The sequence below is a fragment of the Schistocerca americana genome, chromosome 1 (genome assembly GCF_021461395.2).
Source record: "Schistocerca americana isolate TAMUIC-IGC-003095 chromosome 1, iqSchAmer2.1, whole genome shotgun sequence".
Classification (NCBI taxonomy): Eukaryota; Metazoa; Arthropoda; class Insecta; order Orthoptera; family Acrididae; genus Schistocerca; species Schistocerca americana.
The window spans coordinates 550,271,335-550,289,658 of NC_060119.1; the positions used below are offsets into that span (position 1 = coordinate 550,271,335).

At 42.7% G+C, this 18,324-nt stretch overlaps 1 protein-coding gene across 2 annotated transcripts in view; it reads left to right on the forward strand.

Moving 5' to 3' along the window:
- LOC124624779 (WD repeat-containing protein 35) overlaps window positions 1-18,324 on the forward strand; it is a 199,388-nt gene that overhangs the window by 75,793 nt on the left and 105,271 nt on the right. For both annotated transcript variants that reach the window (XM_047149129.1, XM_047149130.1), the window contains exon 5: window positions 16,519-16,679. In XM_047149129.1, the coding sequence (XP_047005085.1) occupies window positions 16,519-16,679 (161 nt within the window). The remainder of the gene's footprint in view (window positions 1-16,518; window positions 16,680-18,324) is intronic.

The window sequence follows — 18,324 nt, forward strand, 5'->3', positions numbered from 1 at the left end:
CCAGTGGTGTGATGGTCCTTTGGGAGAATTGCCATACTAGTTGGATGTGCTGTGTCAGTTGTGAAATAATGCTTGTATTAGTGGCCACATGAACATCCTCACATCCATAGATGAGATCCTGGGTGTCAATGTAGCACAGACATCCGCCAGGATCGTCGTATTATAGGAGCACCAGTGGCAGATCTTACAGCTACCACATCACAGATAAGAAGGCTTGTGAGCACAGTTGTGTCATCAGTAAGTGTAGCAGACCAGCTATTAGCAGTGAGACTACAGGCATGCACACCTCTAGCCCATCTTCCACTTATGCCACAGCATTGATGTGCACGGCTTGAATGGTGCCATCAGAGGATCACTTGGAAGATGGAATGGTGCACTATGGTCTTCAGCAATGAAAGCAGATTATGTGTGCACACAAGTGATTTTTGTTTGCACATGCAACATAGACCTGGTGAATGCTGTCTCGTAGAGTGCATTTGCCCAAGACCCACAGGCCACATCCCAGGTTTTATGGTCTGGTGTCGATAAGCTATAACTCCTTCACCTTTGACGTTCCTCTAGGGGATGCTACCCAGTACTCAGAGTATGCAGAATGTTGTTAGGCCTTCCCTTTTGCTGTTCTTGCAGTAGGAAGGTGATGGGATGTTCCAACTGGATAATGCTCATCCACAGACTGTCCGTGAAAGTCACTGTGCTCTGCAAGACATGCACCAACTTCCCTTTTCAGCACAATCTCTGGACTTATTTCTAATTGAGCATGTTTGGGATATGATAGGACAAGAAATGACTTGTGGGACTCATCAACAAATAACTCTTATGCAACTACATTAACAGGTCAACCAAGCATGGTATTTGCCATCTGTACAATTGACGTGATGCCGTAGTCAGCACCTGCATTGACACCCATGGAGGCTACACTGTGTACTAAAGTGGGTGTTTCAGCACTCAGAGCATGCAGAACGTTGTTAGACCTGTCCTTTTGCCGTTCTTGCAACAGGAAGGTGATGTGTTGTTCCACCTGGTACCACAAAACTGGTTGTACTGTTGCTCTGTAAATTAATCATGCACTCCATATGCATTGTTGCAACAATAAAACTTGATGAATTGCAAACGTTTAAAAAGTTGTACCTATTTTTTTCCAGCAATGTATGAACATTCATATTATTTATTTTTACATGCATGATTGTTTCAAGGACAGTTAATTTCTTTAGCCCTCTGAAAGATTTTTTGCAGGATTGTCATGTTGGAAAATTACCTATGCACCTAATTATCTATTCTTTAGTATCACCAGTTGTGATATATGTGTATCATGAGTGTAGCTCCACATTAGGATTCAATATGAAGATGAGGCCGTAATTGCACGATGATATCCAATATCAGCAAGACATGTATTCACAAAGCTTACACATGCCTCAAGAGTTGCTCATTACTTTTCCAACAAACTTTGTATCATAAATTCAGAGCAGTGAGTATGCATGTCAGGCATTCAGTAGTGCATGTCTTACTTATTAGAGTGCAGAGAGGAGGCCATTTATAGTAGAGTCAGAAGCATAAAAATTGGACCATGAAAGAATGGAGAAATGCACTCTTCACAGATAAATCTTGCATCAATTTGCACAATGTATCTTACCACATATCCATTTGGAGAAAAAGTGAATGTCACTACAGTCTGAGGAATATTATTCAAACACACAGTAGTGTTGAATCAAATTGTCCTTCAATCACAAAATGTTCATTTGTCCAGAATGCATTTAAAACTGTGAATTTGTCTTCTAGTGCTTTTTACAGTTCTCACATTAGTTTTCCATCATTTTTGTGCATATATATAATAGAGGGAAACATTCCACGTGGGAAAAATATATCTAAAAACAAAGAAGATGTGACTTACCAAACGAAAGCGCTGGCAGGTCAATAGACACAGAAACAAACACAAACATACATACAAAATTCAAGCTTTCACAACCAACGGTTGCTTTATCAGGAAAGATGGAAGGAGAGGGAAAGACGAAAGGATGTGGGTTTTAAGGGAGAGGGTAAGGAGTCATTCCAATCCCGGGAGCGGAAAGACTTACCTTAGGGGGAAAAAAGGACAGGTATACACTCGCACACACACACATATCCATCCGCACATACACAGACACAACAAGCAGACATTTGTAAAGGCAAAGAGTTTGGGCAGAGATGTCAGTCGAGGCGGAAGTACAGAGGCAAAGATGTTGTTGAAAGACAGGTGAGGTATGAGCGGTGGCAAACTGAAATTAGTGGAGATTGAGGCCTGGCGGATAACAAGAAGAGAGGATATACTGAAGGGCAAGTTCCCATCTCCGGAGTTCTGACAGGTTGGTGTTAGTGGGAAGTATCCAGATAACCCGGACGGTGTAACACTGTGCCAAGATGTGCTGGCCGTGCACCAGGGCATATTTAGCCACAGGGTGATCCTCATTACCAACAAAAACTGTCTGCCTGTGTCCATTAATGCGAATGGACAGTTTGTTGCTGGTCATTCCCACATAGAAAGCTTCACAGTGTAGGCAGGTCAGTTGGTAAATCACGTGGGTGCTTTCACACGTGGCTCTGCCTTTGATCGTGTACACCTTCCAGGTTACAGGACTGGAGTAGGTGGTGGTGGGAGGATGCATGGGACAGGTTTTACACCGGGGGTGGTTACAAGGGTAGGAGCCAGAGGGTAGGGAAGGTGGTTTGGGAATTTCATAGGGATGAACTAAGAGGTTACAAAGGTTAGGTGGACAGCGGAAAGACACTCTTGGTGGAGTGGGGAGGATTTCATGAAGGATGGATCCCATTTCGGGGCAGGATTTGAGGAAGTCGTATCCCTGCTGGAGAGCCACATTCAGAGTCTGATCCAGTCCCGGAAAGTGTCCTGTCACAAGTGGGGCACTTTTGGGGTTCTTCTGTGGGCGGTTCTGGGTTTGAGGAAATGAGGAAGTGGCTCTGGTTATTTGCTTCTGTACCAGGTCGGGAGGGTAGTTGCGGGATGCGAAAGCTGTTTTCAAGTTGTTGGTGTAATGGTTCAGGGATTCCTGACTGGAGCAGATTCGTTTGCCACGAAGACCTAGGCTGTAGGGAAGGGACCGTTTGATGTGGAATGGGTGGCAGCTGTCATAATGGAGGTACTGTTGCTTGTTGGTGGGTTTGATGTGGACGGACGTGTGAAGCTGGCCATTGGACAGGTGGAGGTCAACGTCAAGGAAAGTGGCATGGGATTTGGAGTAGGACCAGGTGAATCTGATGGAACCAAAGGAGTTGAGGTTGGAGAGGAAATTCTGGAGTTCTTCTTCACTGTGAGTCCAGATCATGAAGATGTCATCAATACATCTGTACCAAACTTTGGGTTGGCAGGCCTGGGTAACCAAGAAGGCTTCCTCTAAGCGACCCATGAATAGGTTGGCGTACGAGGGGGCCATCCTGGTACCCATGGCTGTTCCCTTTAATTGTTGGTATGTCTGGCCTTCGAAAGTGAAGAAGTTGTGGGTCAGGATGAAGCTGGCTAAGGTAATGAGGAAAGAGGTTTTAGGTAGGGTGGCAGGTGATCGGTGTGAAAGGAAGAGCTCCATCGTAGCGAGGCCCTGGACGTGTGAAATATTTGTGTATAAGGAAGTGGCATCAATGGTTACAAGGATGGTTTCCGGGGGTAACAGACTGGGTAAGGATTCCAGGCATTCGAGAAAGTGGTTGGTGTCCTTGATGAAGGATGGGAGACTGCATGTAATGGGTTGAAGGTGTTGATCTACGTAGGCAGAGATACGTTCTGTGGGGGCTTGGTAACCAGCTACAATGGGACGGCCGGGATGATTGGGTTTGTGAATTTTAGGAAGAAGGTAGAAGGTAGGGGTGCGGGATGTTGGTGGGGCCAGGAGGTTGATGGAGTCAGGTGAAAGGTTTTGTAGGGGGCCTAAGGTTCTGAGGATTCCTTGAAGCTCCGCCTGGACATCAGGAATGGGATTACCTTGGCAAACTTTGTATGTAGTGTTGTCTGAAAGCTGACGCAGTCCCTCAGCCACATACTCCCGACGATCAAGTACCACGGTCGTGGAACCCTTGTCCGCCGGAAGAATGGCGATGGATCGGTCAGCCTTCAGATCACGGATAGCCTGGGCTTCAGCAGTGGTGATGTTGGAAGTAGGATTAAGGTTTTTTAAGAAGGATTGAGAGGCAAGGCTGGAAGTCAGAAATTCCTGGAAAGTTTGGAGAGGGTGATTTTGAGGAAGAGGAGGTGGGTCCCGCTGTGACGGAGGATGGAACTGCTCCAGGCAGGGTTCAATTTGGATAGTGTCTTGGGGAGTTGGATCATTAGGAGTAGGATTAGGATCATTTTTCTTCGTGGCAAAGTGATATTTCCAGCAGAGAGTACGGGTGTAGGACAGTAAATCTTTGACAAGGGCTGTTTGGTTGAATCTGGGAGTGGGGCTGAAGGTGAGGCCTTTGGATAGGACAGAGGTTTTGGATTGGGAGAGAGGTTTGGAGGAAAGGTTAATTACTGAATTAGGGTGTTGTGGTTCCAGATTGTGTTGATTGGAATTTTGAGGTTTTGGGGGGAGTGGAGCTGGAAGTGGGAGATTGAGTAGATGGGAGAGACTGGGTCTGTGTGCAATGAGAGGAGGTTGAGGTTTGCTGGAAAGGTTGTGAAGGGTGAGTGAGTTGCCTTTCCGGAGGTGGGAGACCAGGAGATTGGATAGTTTTTTGAGGTGGAGGGTGGCATGCTGTTCTAATTTGCGGTTGGCCTGTAGGAGGATGCTCTGAACAGCCGGTGTGGATGTGGGAGAGGATAGGAGTTGACGGGTGTGTTCATTGGCTGAGTTGATGTGTAGGTGAAGGATTAGGTGGGTGAGGGCAATGGATTGTTCAGTTTGGAACTGGTATAGGGACTGATGGAAAGAAGGGTTAAAGCCAGAGGTGGGAACTTTAAGTGTGAGGCCTTTGGGGGTAATGCCAAATGTCAGACCAGCCTGAGAAAATAAAATATGGGAGTGTAATCTGGCTAGGGCGAAGGCAAGTTTGCGGAGGGAATGTAAATAAAACTTAATGGGGTCATTGTGGGGATGTTGTGAGGGTGACATGGTATTAGAAGGTGGAAAGTGTAACATGAGGCTGAAATGAAAATAAAAACATATGGGGAGAGATAAAGGTGAACTAGAAAGCAACTGGAGATCTGGTGTGGAAAAAGGTGAAAAAGTGTTGGTTATAGCTGGGCTATGTTGATCCTGTGGTGAACTTGGGTTGGTAGACAACGATGTGCACAAAGGTTAGGTGGTTGTGTTGCCGCCAAAACACGTTAAAGGGTGGAGCAATTCGGGAAAATTTCGGAAAAACTGCGTGTAAATGTATTAAAAGGAGTGGTTTTGTGGTGGCAGACTGTGAAAATGAGGCTAATAATTGTCTGACGAAGAGATAATGACATTGAAACCTGTGGGAAGTGGCTAAAAAAGATCAGTGATGTGGGAAAAACGGAAATGGAAAATAAGCAAAAGTTATTAGAACTGTGGATGGATATGTGTGTGTGTGCGAGTCTATACCCGTCCTTTTTTCCCCCTAAGGTAAGTCTTTCCGTTCCCGGGATTGGAATGACTCCTTACCCTCTCCCTTAAAACTCACATCCTTTCGTCTTTCCCTCTCCTTCCCTCTTTCCTGATGAAGCAACCGTTGGTTGCGAAAGCTTGAATTTTGTGTGTATGTTTGTGTTTGTTTGTGTGTCTATCGACCTGCCAGCGCTTTCATATATATATAAAAAAAATAGAGGGAAACATTCCACGTGGGAAAAATATATCTAAAAACAAAGATGATGTGACTTACCAAACGAAAGTGCTGGCGGGTCGATAGACACACAAACAAACACAAATGACACTTGTGCAACACTTACATTTTGAGCATAGAGATTCCTTTTTTCTTTTTGATGACAGTATGTTTTAATTCTGCTTCTGGTGCATGAATTTCTCACAAGGACATTGAGGTCTTCAGAACTTGATAATTTAGAGCAAGTGTGAGATGCTTAGGGGAGATGGACTGCAGTCTGCTGTCAGATACTGCTAAAATCCTTCCTTTCAGACCTCTAAACAACTCTTTTTTACGAATGTAGTCAACTGTACAACTCTTCAACCAAGATACGACAGATGGCTGCTAAACATGTCTGGCACACACACCTGTGCAGTTACATTGTGCCAGGACTGCAGTTTGATGAGTGTTCATCCAAAAGCTAGTGAGTTTATCAAAAGTATTCTAATTACATGTTTTGGACACTGTTCCATGCTAAATGTCTTATGAGTAAACTTTTTCTATTCTCCTCTGACACCCTGTTTGAAAAAAGTGTTCCCATTTGCTGATTATTCTTAAATTTTGAACACTAGTTTAAATCCTAGTATGAGCGATATCCTTTAGGAGGTGGCATATGAAAACTGAAAGACAAATAAGATATTTGAATTAAGAATTCAAAAAGCAAATAACGCTTATTATTCAAATGTGTACTGCAAAAGGTATGCTTGCATAGAACATAACACATGTTTCAGCTTTGCTAAAGAGACACTTTGGTAATGATCAAAGGTATGTATCAACAGCTAAGTGCTGTTTATATTTCAGTACTGAAGACTGTGATTTGTTTGTTCTTTGGGAAACTTTAGAATGGTATTGAGCTCATTGGATTTTGAGCAGCAACTCAGTGGTATTTATGTTGAAGACTCTGATATCATGGTCAATTTTTATCATTATTCAACCGTCAATAAAGATACACTCTATTGTATAGGTGATAGCTTTGATTCCAAAATGACGAGTCTCTTTGAATTGTGTCACATCCTGCTCCAACTTCAACATTCCTCTTGTTTAATATACAGGTTTATGAGCTGTAGATGTCATTATGAGTAGCCTTCTGTTGCTAGTGGTAGCAAAGTTTGTAAGTGGAACATTGTGCAGAAATGGTAGTGAAGTTGGCTTCATGGAAACTTAGCTGATTCTTCTGCTATTTGTGTCAGAGATTTTTGATGTTGTCTCATGCTATAGAGACATTGAAGGTGTTTGTAGACAACCTTAATTTACTGCATCCAAACATAAAATTCACTATGAGACTTGGATGGGAGGACCAGCTACCATTTTTAGATGTCCCAGACAAGTTGAAAGCAGATGGTTCCCTTGAACATGGCATCTGCTGATAGCCTACTCCTGCTAACCAGTCTGTAAGCTTCAAGCTGCCATAACACAGCCAGATGGGCAGTGCAAGAAAACCAGTTGGCACACACACTATCAGGCCAAGACACTGACTGTACAGAGTTGAGTCACCTCAGGAAAACTTTAAGGAGTAATAGATGGACCACTTAATACCCCTAGAACCTTTCTGAGGTGACCCAACTCTGCACTTTCAAAGTAACTTGGCCTGATAGAGTGTGTGCCAACTGGCCTAGGGTAATAGGTGGACCAACTCCCTGCACCCATAGTCATAGGTAGCATCTCTGATCAGTAATCAAAAGTCATCATTTCTGGGTTCGAAACCCAGCACTACTTAAATTTTGGCTAATAACCACCATTGACAGCTGAAGCCTTCTGGCATAAGAAGCCACCCTCATTGTCCCAACGACCTTGTCAAAGAGAGCGGACGAGCAGTCAGAGGTTCAGGGCCCTCTCTCATCCTTGGGGTGGGAAACTGTCCATAAAGGTGGAAGAATCAACAATGATCAATGGCATGAGGATGCAGAAGGCAGTGGAAACTACTGCATTAAAGAGACATAATGTGGATCACAGGACATGTGACCTGTAATTAAAAAAGTGTCATGATGATCTCTCCATTGGCAAAAGATCCTGAAATAGTCCCCTGATCAGATGTCTGGAAGGGGACTGTCAAAGAGGACATGACCATGAGAAAAAGATTCAATAATCAACGAAAGGATAACATTTTACAAGCTGGGGCGTGGAATATCAGAAGCTTGAACATGATAGGGAAGCTAGAAAATCTTAAAAGGGAGATGCAAAGACTCAATATAGATATAGTAGAGGTCAGTAAAGTGAAATGGAAAGAAGATGAGGATTTCTGGTTGGATGGGTATAGAGTGGTATCAACAGCAGCAGAAAATGGTATAACGGGAGTAGGATTCGTTATGCATAGGAAGGTAGGGAAGAGAGTGAGGCACTGTGAACAGTTTGGTGATAGGGTTGTTCTGATCAGAATCGACAGCAAATCAACACTGACAATGATAATACAGGTATACATGCTGATGTTGCAAACTGAAGATGGGGAGATATAGAAAGTATATGAGGATATTGAAAAGGTAATACAGTATATGAAAGGAGATGAAAATCTAATAGTCTTTTGGGGCTGGAAAGCAGTTGTAGGACAAGGAGTAGAAGAAAAGGTTTACAGGAGAATATGGGCTTCAGACAAGGAATGAGAGAGGAGAAAGATTAATTGAGTTCTGTAATAAATTTCAGCTAGTAATAGCGAATACTCTGTTCAAGAATCACAATACTTGGAAAAGACTGGGTGATACGGAAAGATTTCAGGCAGATTACATCATGGTCAGGCAGAGATTCCGAAATCTGATACTGTATTTTGAGGCTTACCCAGGAACAGATATAGACTTGTATCACAATTTAGTAGTGATGAACAGTAGATTGAAGTTTTAGAGGTTAGTCAGGAAGAGTCAATTTGCAAAGAAGTGGGGTACAGAAGTACTACGGAATGACAGGACATGCTTGAAGCTCTCTAAGGCTATAGGTACAATAATGAGGAACAGGTCAGTAAGCAGTACAGTTGAAGAGGAGTGGACATCTCTACAATGGGCAATCACAGAAATTGGAAAGAAAAATATAGGTACAAAGAAGGCAACTGTGAAGAAGCCACGGGTAACAAGAAATACTTCAGTCGATCAATGAAAGAAGGAAGTACAAAAATGTTAAGGAAATTCAGGAATACAGAAATACAAGTCGCTGAAAAACAAAATAAATGAGAAGTGCAGGAAAAATTAAGACAAAACAGCTGCATGAAAAATGTGAAGAAATCGAAAAAGAAATGATTATCGTAAGTACTGACTCAGCTTATAGGAAAGTCAAAATGACCTTCGGTGAAATTAAAAGCAAATGTGGTAACATTAAGAGTGCAATAGGAATTCCACCGTTAAATGCAAAGGAGAGAGTGGATAGATGGGAAGGGTACATTGAAGGCCTCTATGAGGGGGAAGATTTGTCTGATGTGATGGAAGAAGAAACAGGAGTCTGTTTAGAAGAGATAGGGGATACAGTATTAGAATCAGAATTTAAGAGAGCTTTGGAGGATTTAAAATCAAATAAGGCAGAAGGGATAGATAACACTCTCAGAATTTCTAAAATCATTGGGGGAGTGGCAACTAAACGACTATTTATGTGTAGAGTGTATGAGTCTGGCGACATACCATCTGACGTTCGGAAAAATATCATCCACACAATTCCAAAGACTGCTCATACATCCAAGTTGCTGACAAGAATAATATACATAAGACTGGAAAAGAAAATTGAGGATGCACTAGATGACAACCAGCTGGGATTTAGAAAAGGTAAAGGCACCAGAAAGGCAATTCTGACACTGTGGTTGATAACAGAAGCAAGACTAAAGAAAAATCAAGACACGTTCATAAGATGTGTCAACCTGGAAAAAGCGTTCGACAATGTAAAATAGTGCAAAGTGTTTGAAATCCTAAGAAAAATAGGGGTAAGCTGTAGGGAGAGACGAATAATATACCAGGTGTACTGGTATGAAATGACTATTTTTTTTGTGAAAATGAAACACTAATATTGAATTGAAAAGTAAAAACATTTTATTCAAAGTACTGACCATTGCTTTCTATACATTTTGACTGCCTTTCTGGCAATTTGTGGACACCACGCCAATAGAAATGTTCATCTTTTGAGCAAACCAATCAGACACCCAATTTTCGACTTCTTCGTAGGAATTGAAGTGTTCCTCAGCCAATGTGTGTCCCATTGTTGGAAACAAATGGTAGTTGGAAGGGGCCAAGTCTGGTGAATATGGCGGGTGGGATAGCAGCTCCCAGCCGGGTGTTTTGATTGCATCCTGAACCAGTTTTGCTTTGTGTGCAGGTGCATTGTGTAAAAAAATTACTTTTCCATGTCTTCTGGCCCATTCTGGTCTTTTCTCGATCAATGCATAGTTCAAATTGATCATTTGTTGTCTGTAGCGATTAGTATTCAGTTTCACTGGATTTTAGAAGCTCATGATACACCACACCTTTCTGATCCCACCAAACACAGAGCATTGTCTTCTTGCTGAATCGATCTGGTTTTGCAGTCGATATGATGGTTGTCCTGGATTAACCCCTGATTTTTCCCATTTAGGATTCTTAAAATAAATCCATTTTTCATTGCCAGTAACAATTCGATGCAAAACTGATTTTCTTTCATGTCTTTGAAGCAAAATTTGACAAATGATTTTTCGGTTTTCCATCTGTCTTTTATTCAATTCATGTGGCACCCATTTTCCACACTTTTGGATCTTTCCCGTAGCTTTCAAACGGTCAGAAATTGTTTGTTGTGCAACATTTAGCATTGCTGCCATTTGCTTCTGACTCGAAGTATCATCTTCATCCAATATTGCTTGCAATTCGGTGTCTTCAAACTTTTTTGGTGATCTTCCACATTCTTCATTTCTTACATGAAAATCATTATTTCCGAACTGTTGAAACCATCTTTTACATGTTGCTTCTCATAGAGCATGATCGTCATATGCCTCGACAAGCATTCGATGCGACTCTGCAGCACTTTTTTTCAAATGAAAACAAAAAATTAATGCTTTCCGCAAATCATCATTTTCCGGTACAAAATTCGACATTGTTAACACGATGAAAACATATAATGTTGTTTGTTCCATGACTTGATGTATACTAAATATCTTTGACAGATGTCATACCAACCAAACAAAAAAAAAATTAAGGCTCATTCACAACAAATGTTCCCTATCGACACATTTGTATCTTAACGCTCATTTCATACCAGTACACCTGGTACAATATGTACAAGAGCCAAGAGGGAATAGTAAGAGTGGATGACCAAGAATGAAGTGCTCGAATTAAAAAGGATGTAAGACAGAGATGTAGTCTTTTGCCCCTACTGTTCAATCTGTACATCGAAGAAGCAGTGATGGAAATAAAAGAAAGGTTCAGGAGTGGAATTAAAATTCAATGTGAAAGGATATCAATGATATGATTTGCTGATGACATTGCTGTCTTGAGTGAAAGTGAAGAAAAATTACGTGATCTGCTGAATGAACAGTCATTGAGTACAGAGTATGGATTGAGAGTAAATCAAAGATAGATGATGGTAATGAGAAGTAGTAGAAATGAGAACAGCAAGAAACTGAACATCAGGATTGATGGTCATGAAGTAGATGAAGTTAAGGAATTCTGCTACCTAGGCAGCAAAATAACCAATGACGGACAGAGTAAAGAGGACATCAAAAGCCAACTAGCACTGGTAAAAAGGGCATTCCTGGCCAAGAGAAGTCTACTAGTATCTAACATAAGTCTTAGGAAGTAATTTCTGAGAATGTACGTTTGGAGCACAGCATTGTGTGGTAGAGTAACATGGACTGTGGGAAAACAAGAAAAATCGAAGCATTTGAGATGTGGTGCTACAGCGAATGTTGAAATTTAAGTAGATTGATAAAGTAAGGAACGAGGAGTTTCTGTACAGAATTGGAGAAGAGAGGAATATGTGGAAAACACTGACAAGGAGAAGCAACAGGATGATAGGACATCTGTTAAGACATCAGGGAATGACTTCAATGGTACTAGAGGGAGCTGTAGAGGACAAAAACTGTAGAGGAAGACAAAAAGTGAAATACATCCAGCAAATAATTGAGGATGTAGGTTGCAAGTGCCACTCTGAGGTGAAGAGGTTAGCACAGGAGAGGACTTAAGGGCGGGTTTCACCAAAGCTGTCAGAAGACTGATGACTCAAAAAAACGGGTAGACCAACCATTAGATGCAATGTGCAGTTTACCAAGCCATGTCATAATGAACAAAGGAAGCAAGAGCAGTGGAACCCAAAGCCATTGCATATTTGCCTAATGCTGTTGCAGTGTCCACTGCCATCTACATGATATCGGAAGAAAAACGGGGTGAAATGTGTTTTGAGCCAACATACCAAGACTGTTCACTGCCCAGTGGAATATCATGAATGGCTTGTAATTATTAAATATATTGCATTATGTGTGAATATAATAAGGCAGACAACAAACAAGCACTACTGAGATGCTATATACTGAGCATATACATGAGGCTAATACAGCTATGGGAGAACTCTACCTTCAGATGCAACATGAGTTTGAGGTATGATGAGATTTAACTTGTGATATGGACTACATATTTTTGAGTATGAGTAATAAAGGAGTGCATATAAATTAAATTGTCAGGAAATGTCATTTACAGAAAGGCAAAATATGAACTCAGAAATGCTTGGGAGCTTACACAGTGACTAAGGAAGGTTGAGGCCAGGAGGGTTATGGGAACATAAGATGTATTGCAGAGTTCCCACCTGCGCCGTTCAGAAAAGCTGGTGTTGGTGGGAAGGATCCATATGGCACAGGCTGTGAAGCAGAAATTGACATGATGTCATGTTCGGCAGCGTGTTCAGCAACAGGGTGGTCCACTTGTTTCTAGGCCACAGTTTGATGGTGTCCATTCATGTGGACAGACAGCATGTTGGTTGTCATGCCCACGTAGAATGCAGCACATTGGTTGCAGCTTAGCTTGTAGATCACATGAGTGGTTTCAAAGGTAGCCCTGCCTTTGATGGAATAGGTGATGTTTGTGACTGGACTGGAGTAGTTGGTGGTGGGAGGATGTATCGGACATGTCTTACGTCTAGGACCATTACGGGGGCATGAACCATGAGGTAAGGGGATGGGAGCAATGTGAGGATGGATGAGTATATTGTGTAGGTTCAATGGACGACGGAATACCACTTTGGGAGGGGTGGGAAGGATAGTCGGCAGGACATTTCTCATTTCAAGACATGACGAAAGGTAGTCGAAACCCTGCCGGAGAATGTAATTCAGTTGTTCCAGTCCTGGGTGGTACCGAGTTATGAGGGGAGTGCTCCTTTGTGGCCAGACAGTGGGACTTTGTGAGGTGGTGGGAGACTAGAAAGACGAGGCACGGGAGATTTTTTTTTTTTTGCAATGTTGGGAGGATAATTATGGTCTGTGAAGGCTTCAGTGAGACCTTTGGTATATTTCAAGACAGACCACTCCTTACTGCGGATGCGACAACCACAGGTGGTTGGCTGTATAGAAAGGCCATTTTGGTATGTAGTGGGTGGCAGCAGTTGAAGTGGAGGTTTTGCTGATGGTTAGTAGGTTTGATGTGGACAGAGGTACTGATGTAGCCATCTGTGAGGTAGAGGTCAACATCTAGGAAGGTGGCTTGCTGGGTTGATTAGGACAACCTCCAAACCTCCCTCACATCCCCTCACAACTGACAAACCCTGTTTCGCAGACCTACTACACTTACCCTGCCTCCCCCCCCCCCCCCCCCCCCCCACCACCACCAAACACAGCCCCGTAATGCAGTCATGAAGCTTTCCTTGGCACCACAGAAGTATTAGTCCATTCCAAAGGCCTCACCTTTTGCCCCTCTCCCAAATTCAATCATGCAGGACTTGTTAAAGATCCTCTCTCCTTTTCCCGATCCCTACAGTGGAAACAATTTTTGGCCACTAACCCTACCAATCAGATTGAACCAAAGACCAGTATTGAACCCTGCCTAACTCAGTTCACTCCTCCATCCAACCATGATCCACCCCCACTGTCCCTCAATCACCCTACGTTAACTTTCCAGCATTTATCAACCTCGAACCTTGCCTCATCATCATTTCCCAAATCCCTCGACATGCAAATAAACCTTACATCTGCAGAAAGAGCCACAGTCCAGCATCTAAAAGCTGATCCCGACCTTATGATCCTGCCTGTGCAGAATGACTCCACCATTGTTGTTTTGAACCACAAGGATTATGTGGCAGAAGGACACCACAGGCTGTCAGATACTTCTACCTACAAACCTTGCCACAGTGACCCCATTCCAGAAATACAGCAGGATCTCCAGTTGCTTAGGCCCATCCCAGAACCTCTCCCTGGAGTCCATCTCTCTGCTCACACCTATCACTCCCTGCACTCCTACCTTCTACATGCTTCCTAAACTCCATAAACGTAACCACCCAGGATGCCCCATTGTGGCCGGGTACTGTGCCCCCGCTGAGAGAATCTCTGCTCTCATAGACAAACACCTTCAACATATCACCCGGAACCTACCCTCCTATATAAAAGATACCAACCATTTCCTCCATCGACTCTCCACAGTTGCTGTCCCTTTACTACTTGGTGCCCTGCTCATTACTATTGATGCCACCTCCATTTACACTAACATTACTAATGCCCATGGTCTTACTGCTATTGAATACTACCTTTCCCAACACCTGATGGATTCCAAACCAACAACCTCCTTCCTAGTCACCTCGACCAACTATATACTCACACACAATTACTTCTTCTTTGAAAGCATTCCTACAAACAAATCTGGGGTACAGCTAAGGGCACCATTCTATGCCAACCTATTCATGGGCGATCTAGAGAAATCCTTCCAAACAACTCAGTATCGTAAACCCCTCACCTGGTTCTGATTCATTGATAACTTCTTTGTGAACTGGATTGATGGAGAGGACACCCTATCCATATTCCTCCAGAACCTCAACAACTTCTCCCTCATTAGTTTCACCTGGTCCTACTCAATGGAAGAAGTCATCTTCTTAGATGTTGACCTCCACCTCAAAGATGGCTACATCAGTAGCTCCGTTCATATCAAACCTACTAACCACCAGCAATACCTCCACTTCAACAGGTGCCACCCGTTCCATACCAAGGAGTCCCTTCTATACAGACTAGCCAGCTTGTCACATCTGCAGCCACGAATGGTCCCTCTTGAAATATGCTGAAGATCTCACTGAAGCCTTCACAGACCACAATTATTCTCCCAACCTTGTAAAAAAACAAATCTCCCGTGCCCTATCTTTCCAGTCTCCCACCACCTCCCAAAGTCCCACTGTCTGGCCACAAAGGAGCTTTCCTGTCGTAGCTTAGTACCACCCAGGGCTGGAGCAACTAACTTGCATTCTCTGCCAGGGTTTCATTGTGTCCTGAAATGAGAAATGTCCTGCCCAGTGTCCTTCCCACTCCTCCCACAGTGGTATTCCACCGTCCACCGAACCTACACAATATACTCGTCCATCCTTACACAACCCCTGCTCCCGACCCCTTATTCATGGCTTATACCTCTGTAATAGACCTAGATGCAAGATCTGTCCTATAGATCCTCCCACCACCACCTACTGTAGGCCCAGTCACAAGCATCACCTATCCCGTCAAAGGCAGGACTACCTGTGAAATCAGTCATGTGATCTACAAGCTAAGCTGCAACCACTGTGCTGCATTCAGTGTGGGCATGGCAACCAACAAGCTGGCTGCCTGCATGAATGGCCACCTACAAACTGTGGCCAAGAAACAAGTGGACCACCCTGTTGCTGAACACGCTGCTGAACATGACATTCTTCATTTCAATGGCTGCTTCACAGCCTGTACCATATGGATCCTTCCCACCAACACCAGCTTTTTTGAACTGCGTAGGTGGGAACTTCCCCTGCAATACATCTTATGTTCCCATAACCCTCGTGGCCTCAACCTTTGTTAGTCGCTGTCCTCACCCCTCCAGCCCCTTCCCTGTTCCCATTCCAGCACAACACAGCTGTCATTCCACCACCACACTCAGTGTTTTTACGTCTCTCCTTTTCCGCTTCTGCCTCCTGTGCCCTCTATCTAACCTGCAGCACTTCACTGTCCACCACCCCCACTGTACTGTCCCTCCCCCTCCCCGCCCAGCCTCCTCCTTACCCCCACCTAGTTGCCACTCCCATAATGCATTGGTGCTGCTGGTTTCATTTGGCTGAGACTTCGGTCATGTGTGTGAGTTGCATTTGTGTGTGTGTTGTGTGTGTCTATGTCTATTGTTGATGAAGACCTTGATGGCCAAAAGATTTATTTATTTGTGACAGTGTTTTTGTTGTGCCTATCTGTGACTCAACATCTTTGCTATGTGGTGAGTAGCAAATTTTCTTTTCAGAGTATTTTCTTGATATTTTTGTAGCACAATGGCACCTGATAATGGTGACAAGCTATATTACCAAAATAATCTGCTATAAAGGCAACTAAATACCCAAGAACTGGTTTTACAACAAGAATGGTAGGAAAACCTGAGAGTTTTTGTGAAGAGTTCTCTCTTCACATTTTAATTCACTATGAAGTAAATTTATATTCTGTATATTTAATTCCTGGAAAGGGAAATAAAAATAGCTGTTTTTGTTATAAAATAACAGAGGTATAATGAGAAAATTAATTATTCAGTTGTAGTTTTCTTCTCTGTATTGGTTTTAAAATTATTTGGCTGACATTGTGATTGATAGTTCTTTTTTCCAAAATGACAGGAGCTGTAATTGTTGGATCTGTTGATGGCAATCGTATCTGGGGGAAAGAACTGAAGGGAATTGCACTCACTGGTGTCGAGTGGTCTCCTGATGGAAAGATGTTGCTATTTAGCCTCAGAAATGGAGAGATACATGTTTATGACAATCAAGGAAGCTTTACGGTATGAAATCTTTGAAACAACTTAAATAGAAAATTCTCGAGATAAAATATTGTTTATCTTTAACAGAATACACTTAGTAACTTATGGCAGTAATTCTGATTTTGATAAGTATATGAATACTGTGTGGAGGTGGATCAGTGAGATTGTAAATTCTGGTTTGAAATACCTTCCAGTTTTATGTCACTACATTGATCTCTGTTCATTTATCTTCCCAAGTGGATGGATTTTTGAAGATTCTAGGCATCCAGATGCATAATAAACTTAGGTGGCACCAGTGTGTTGAAGAGTGAACCAAGAAGTTAGTTCTCTCTGTTTTGCACATAGAAGTCTCTCTCAGTGATACTTTCACTCATTTCTGTCCTGTGGCATAATATTTTGGGGCACTGCAATTAATGCAGAAAAAGTATTTGTGCTACATTAACTTTCAGGAAGAATATTGTGGGAAACTGATAACTGAACATCTTGCTGAAGCCTCTTCAGTGCTGTAGGGATTCTTACATTGACATTCCCGTATATGTACTTCCTACTGGTATTTTAGGTTAATACAGAGAGTGAACTGAGTATGAACTCAGCAATTCACAGCCACAATACTGGAAACAGAAATATGAGGGCTGTTCAATAAAGAATGATGATAACTTCTTGCTGTCATATTTTCTCATGTTAGAATTTAATCTTATGATATTCTGTTAGTTTAATGTCTAACAAATGTGTCTTACTAGTTTCATGTTGGCGCTTCTGATTCCCATCTGTGAAAGGCAGGCAGGCTGTGACATGTTCAGTGTCACCTACTGTAATAATAGAGGTGTTGCGTGACAAACAATATGCGACTTTGGAAGTCTGCTTCCTTTTCAACAAATCTTCAGCTGAGGCCTATGCAATGTTACAGGAGGCCTGTTTTTTCCTGAAGCACAGCTTGAAGATGGTTTAAAGATTGAGACAATCAGTTTCAAAGAAAGGTGGACTTGTTACTGCTCTTACCGAAGAAAACATTATCACTGCTGCTGTTATTGTGAGTGATGCTCAATGAATAGCCGTATGAACACTTTCTGAAACACTGAAAATTTCACAGGGTACCGCCCAAAAGTTGGTGACAGAAAATTTGCACACCAGAAGTGTTTGGGCCTGGTGGGTTCCAATAGTACTGATTCCCATACAAAAGAACATTGCATATAGATCTGCATGCAGTAGAACTTGATGTAAGTGAAAATATGGAGTTTCCGTCAAAGGTAGTCACTATTGATAAAACTTGGCTATATCATTTTGATCCTGAAAGCAAACAGCAAACCTCAGTGAGGAAATCTCCTTCATCATCCCCCCCCCCCCCCCCGCCGCCGCCCCCCCCCCCCCCCCCCAAGAAGTAGAACTGGTTGCTTCTGCTGATAATGTTATGGTCACTCCAGTTTTTGATATTCATGGAATGGTTTACCAGCGTATTGTATCTGCGCATGCATCAATAACTGGACAATACTGTAGGCATGTCCTGGAAACTTTGCAAGTCCATATCAGGCAAAAAAAACACCACATGCCTGCAAAACAGGTTGGATGCTGCACTACAGTAATGCAAAGCCTCATATTGCAAGTGCTGCTACTGAATATGTTGCAAAAATCAAAGTGAAATGCATTCTTCCCCCCATAATCCATTCGG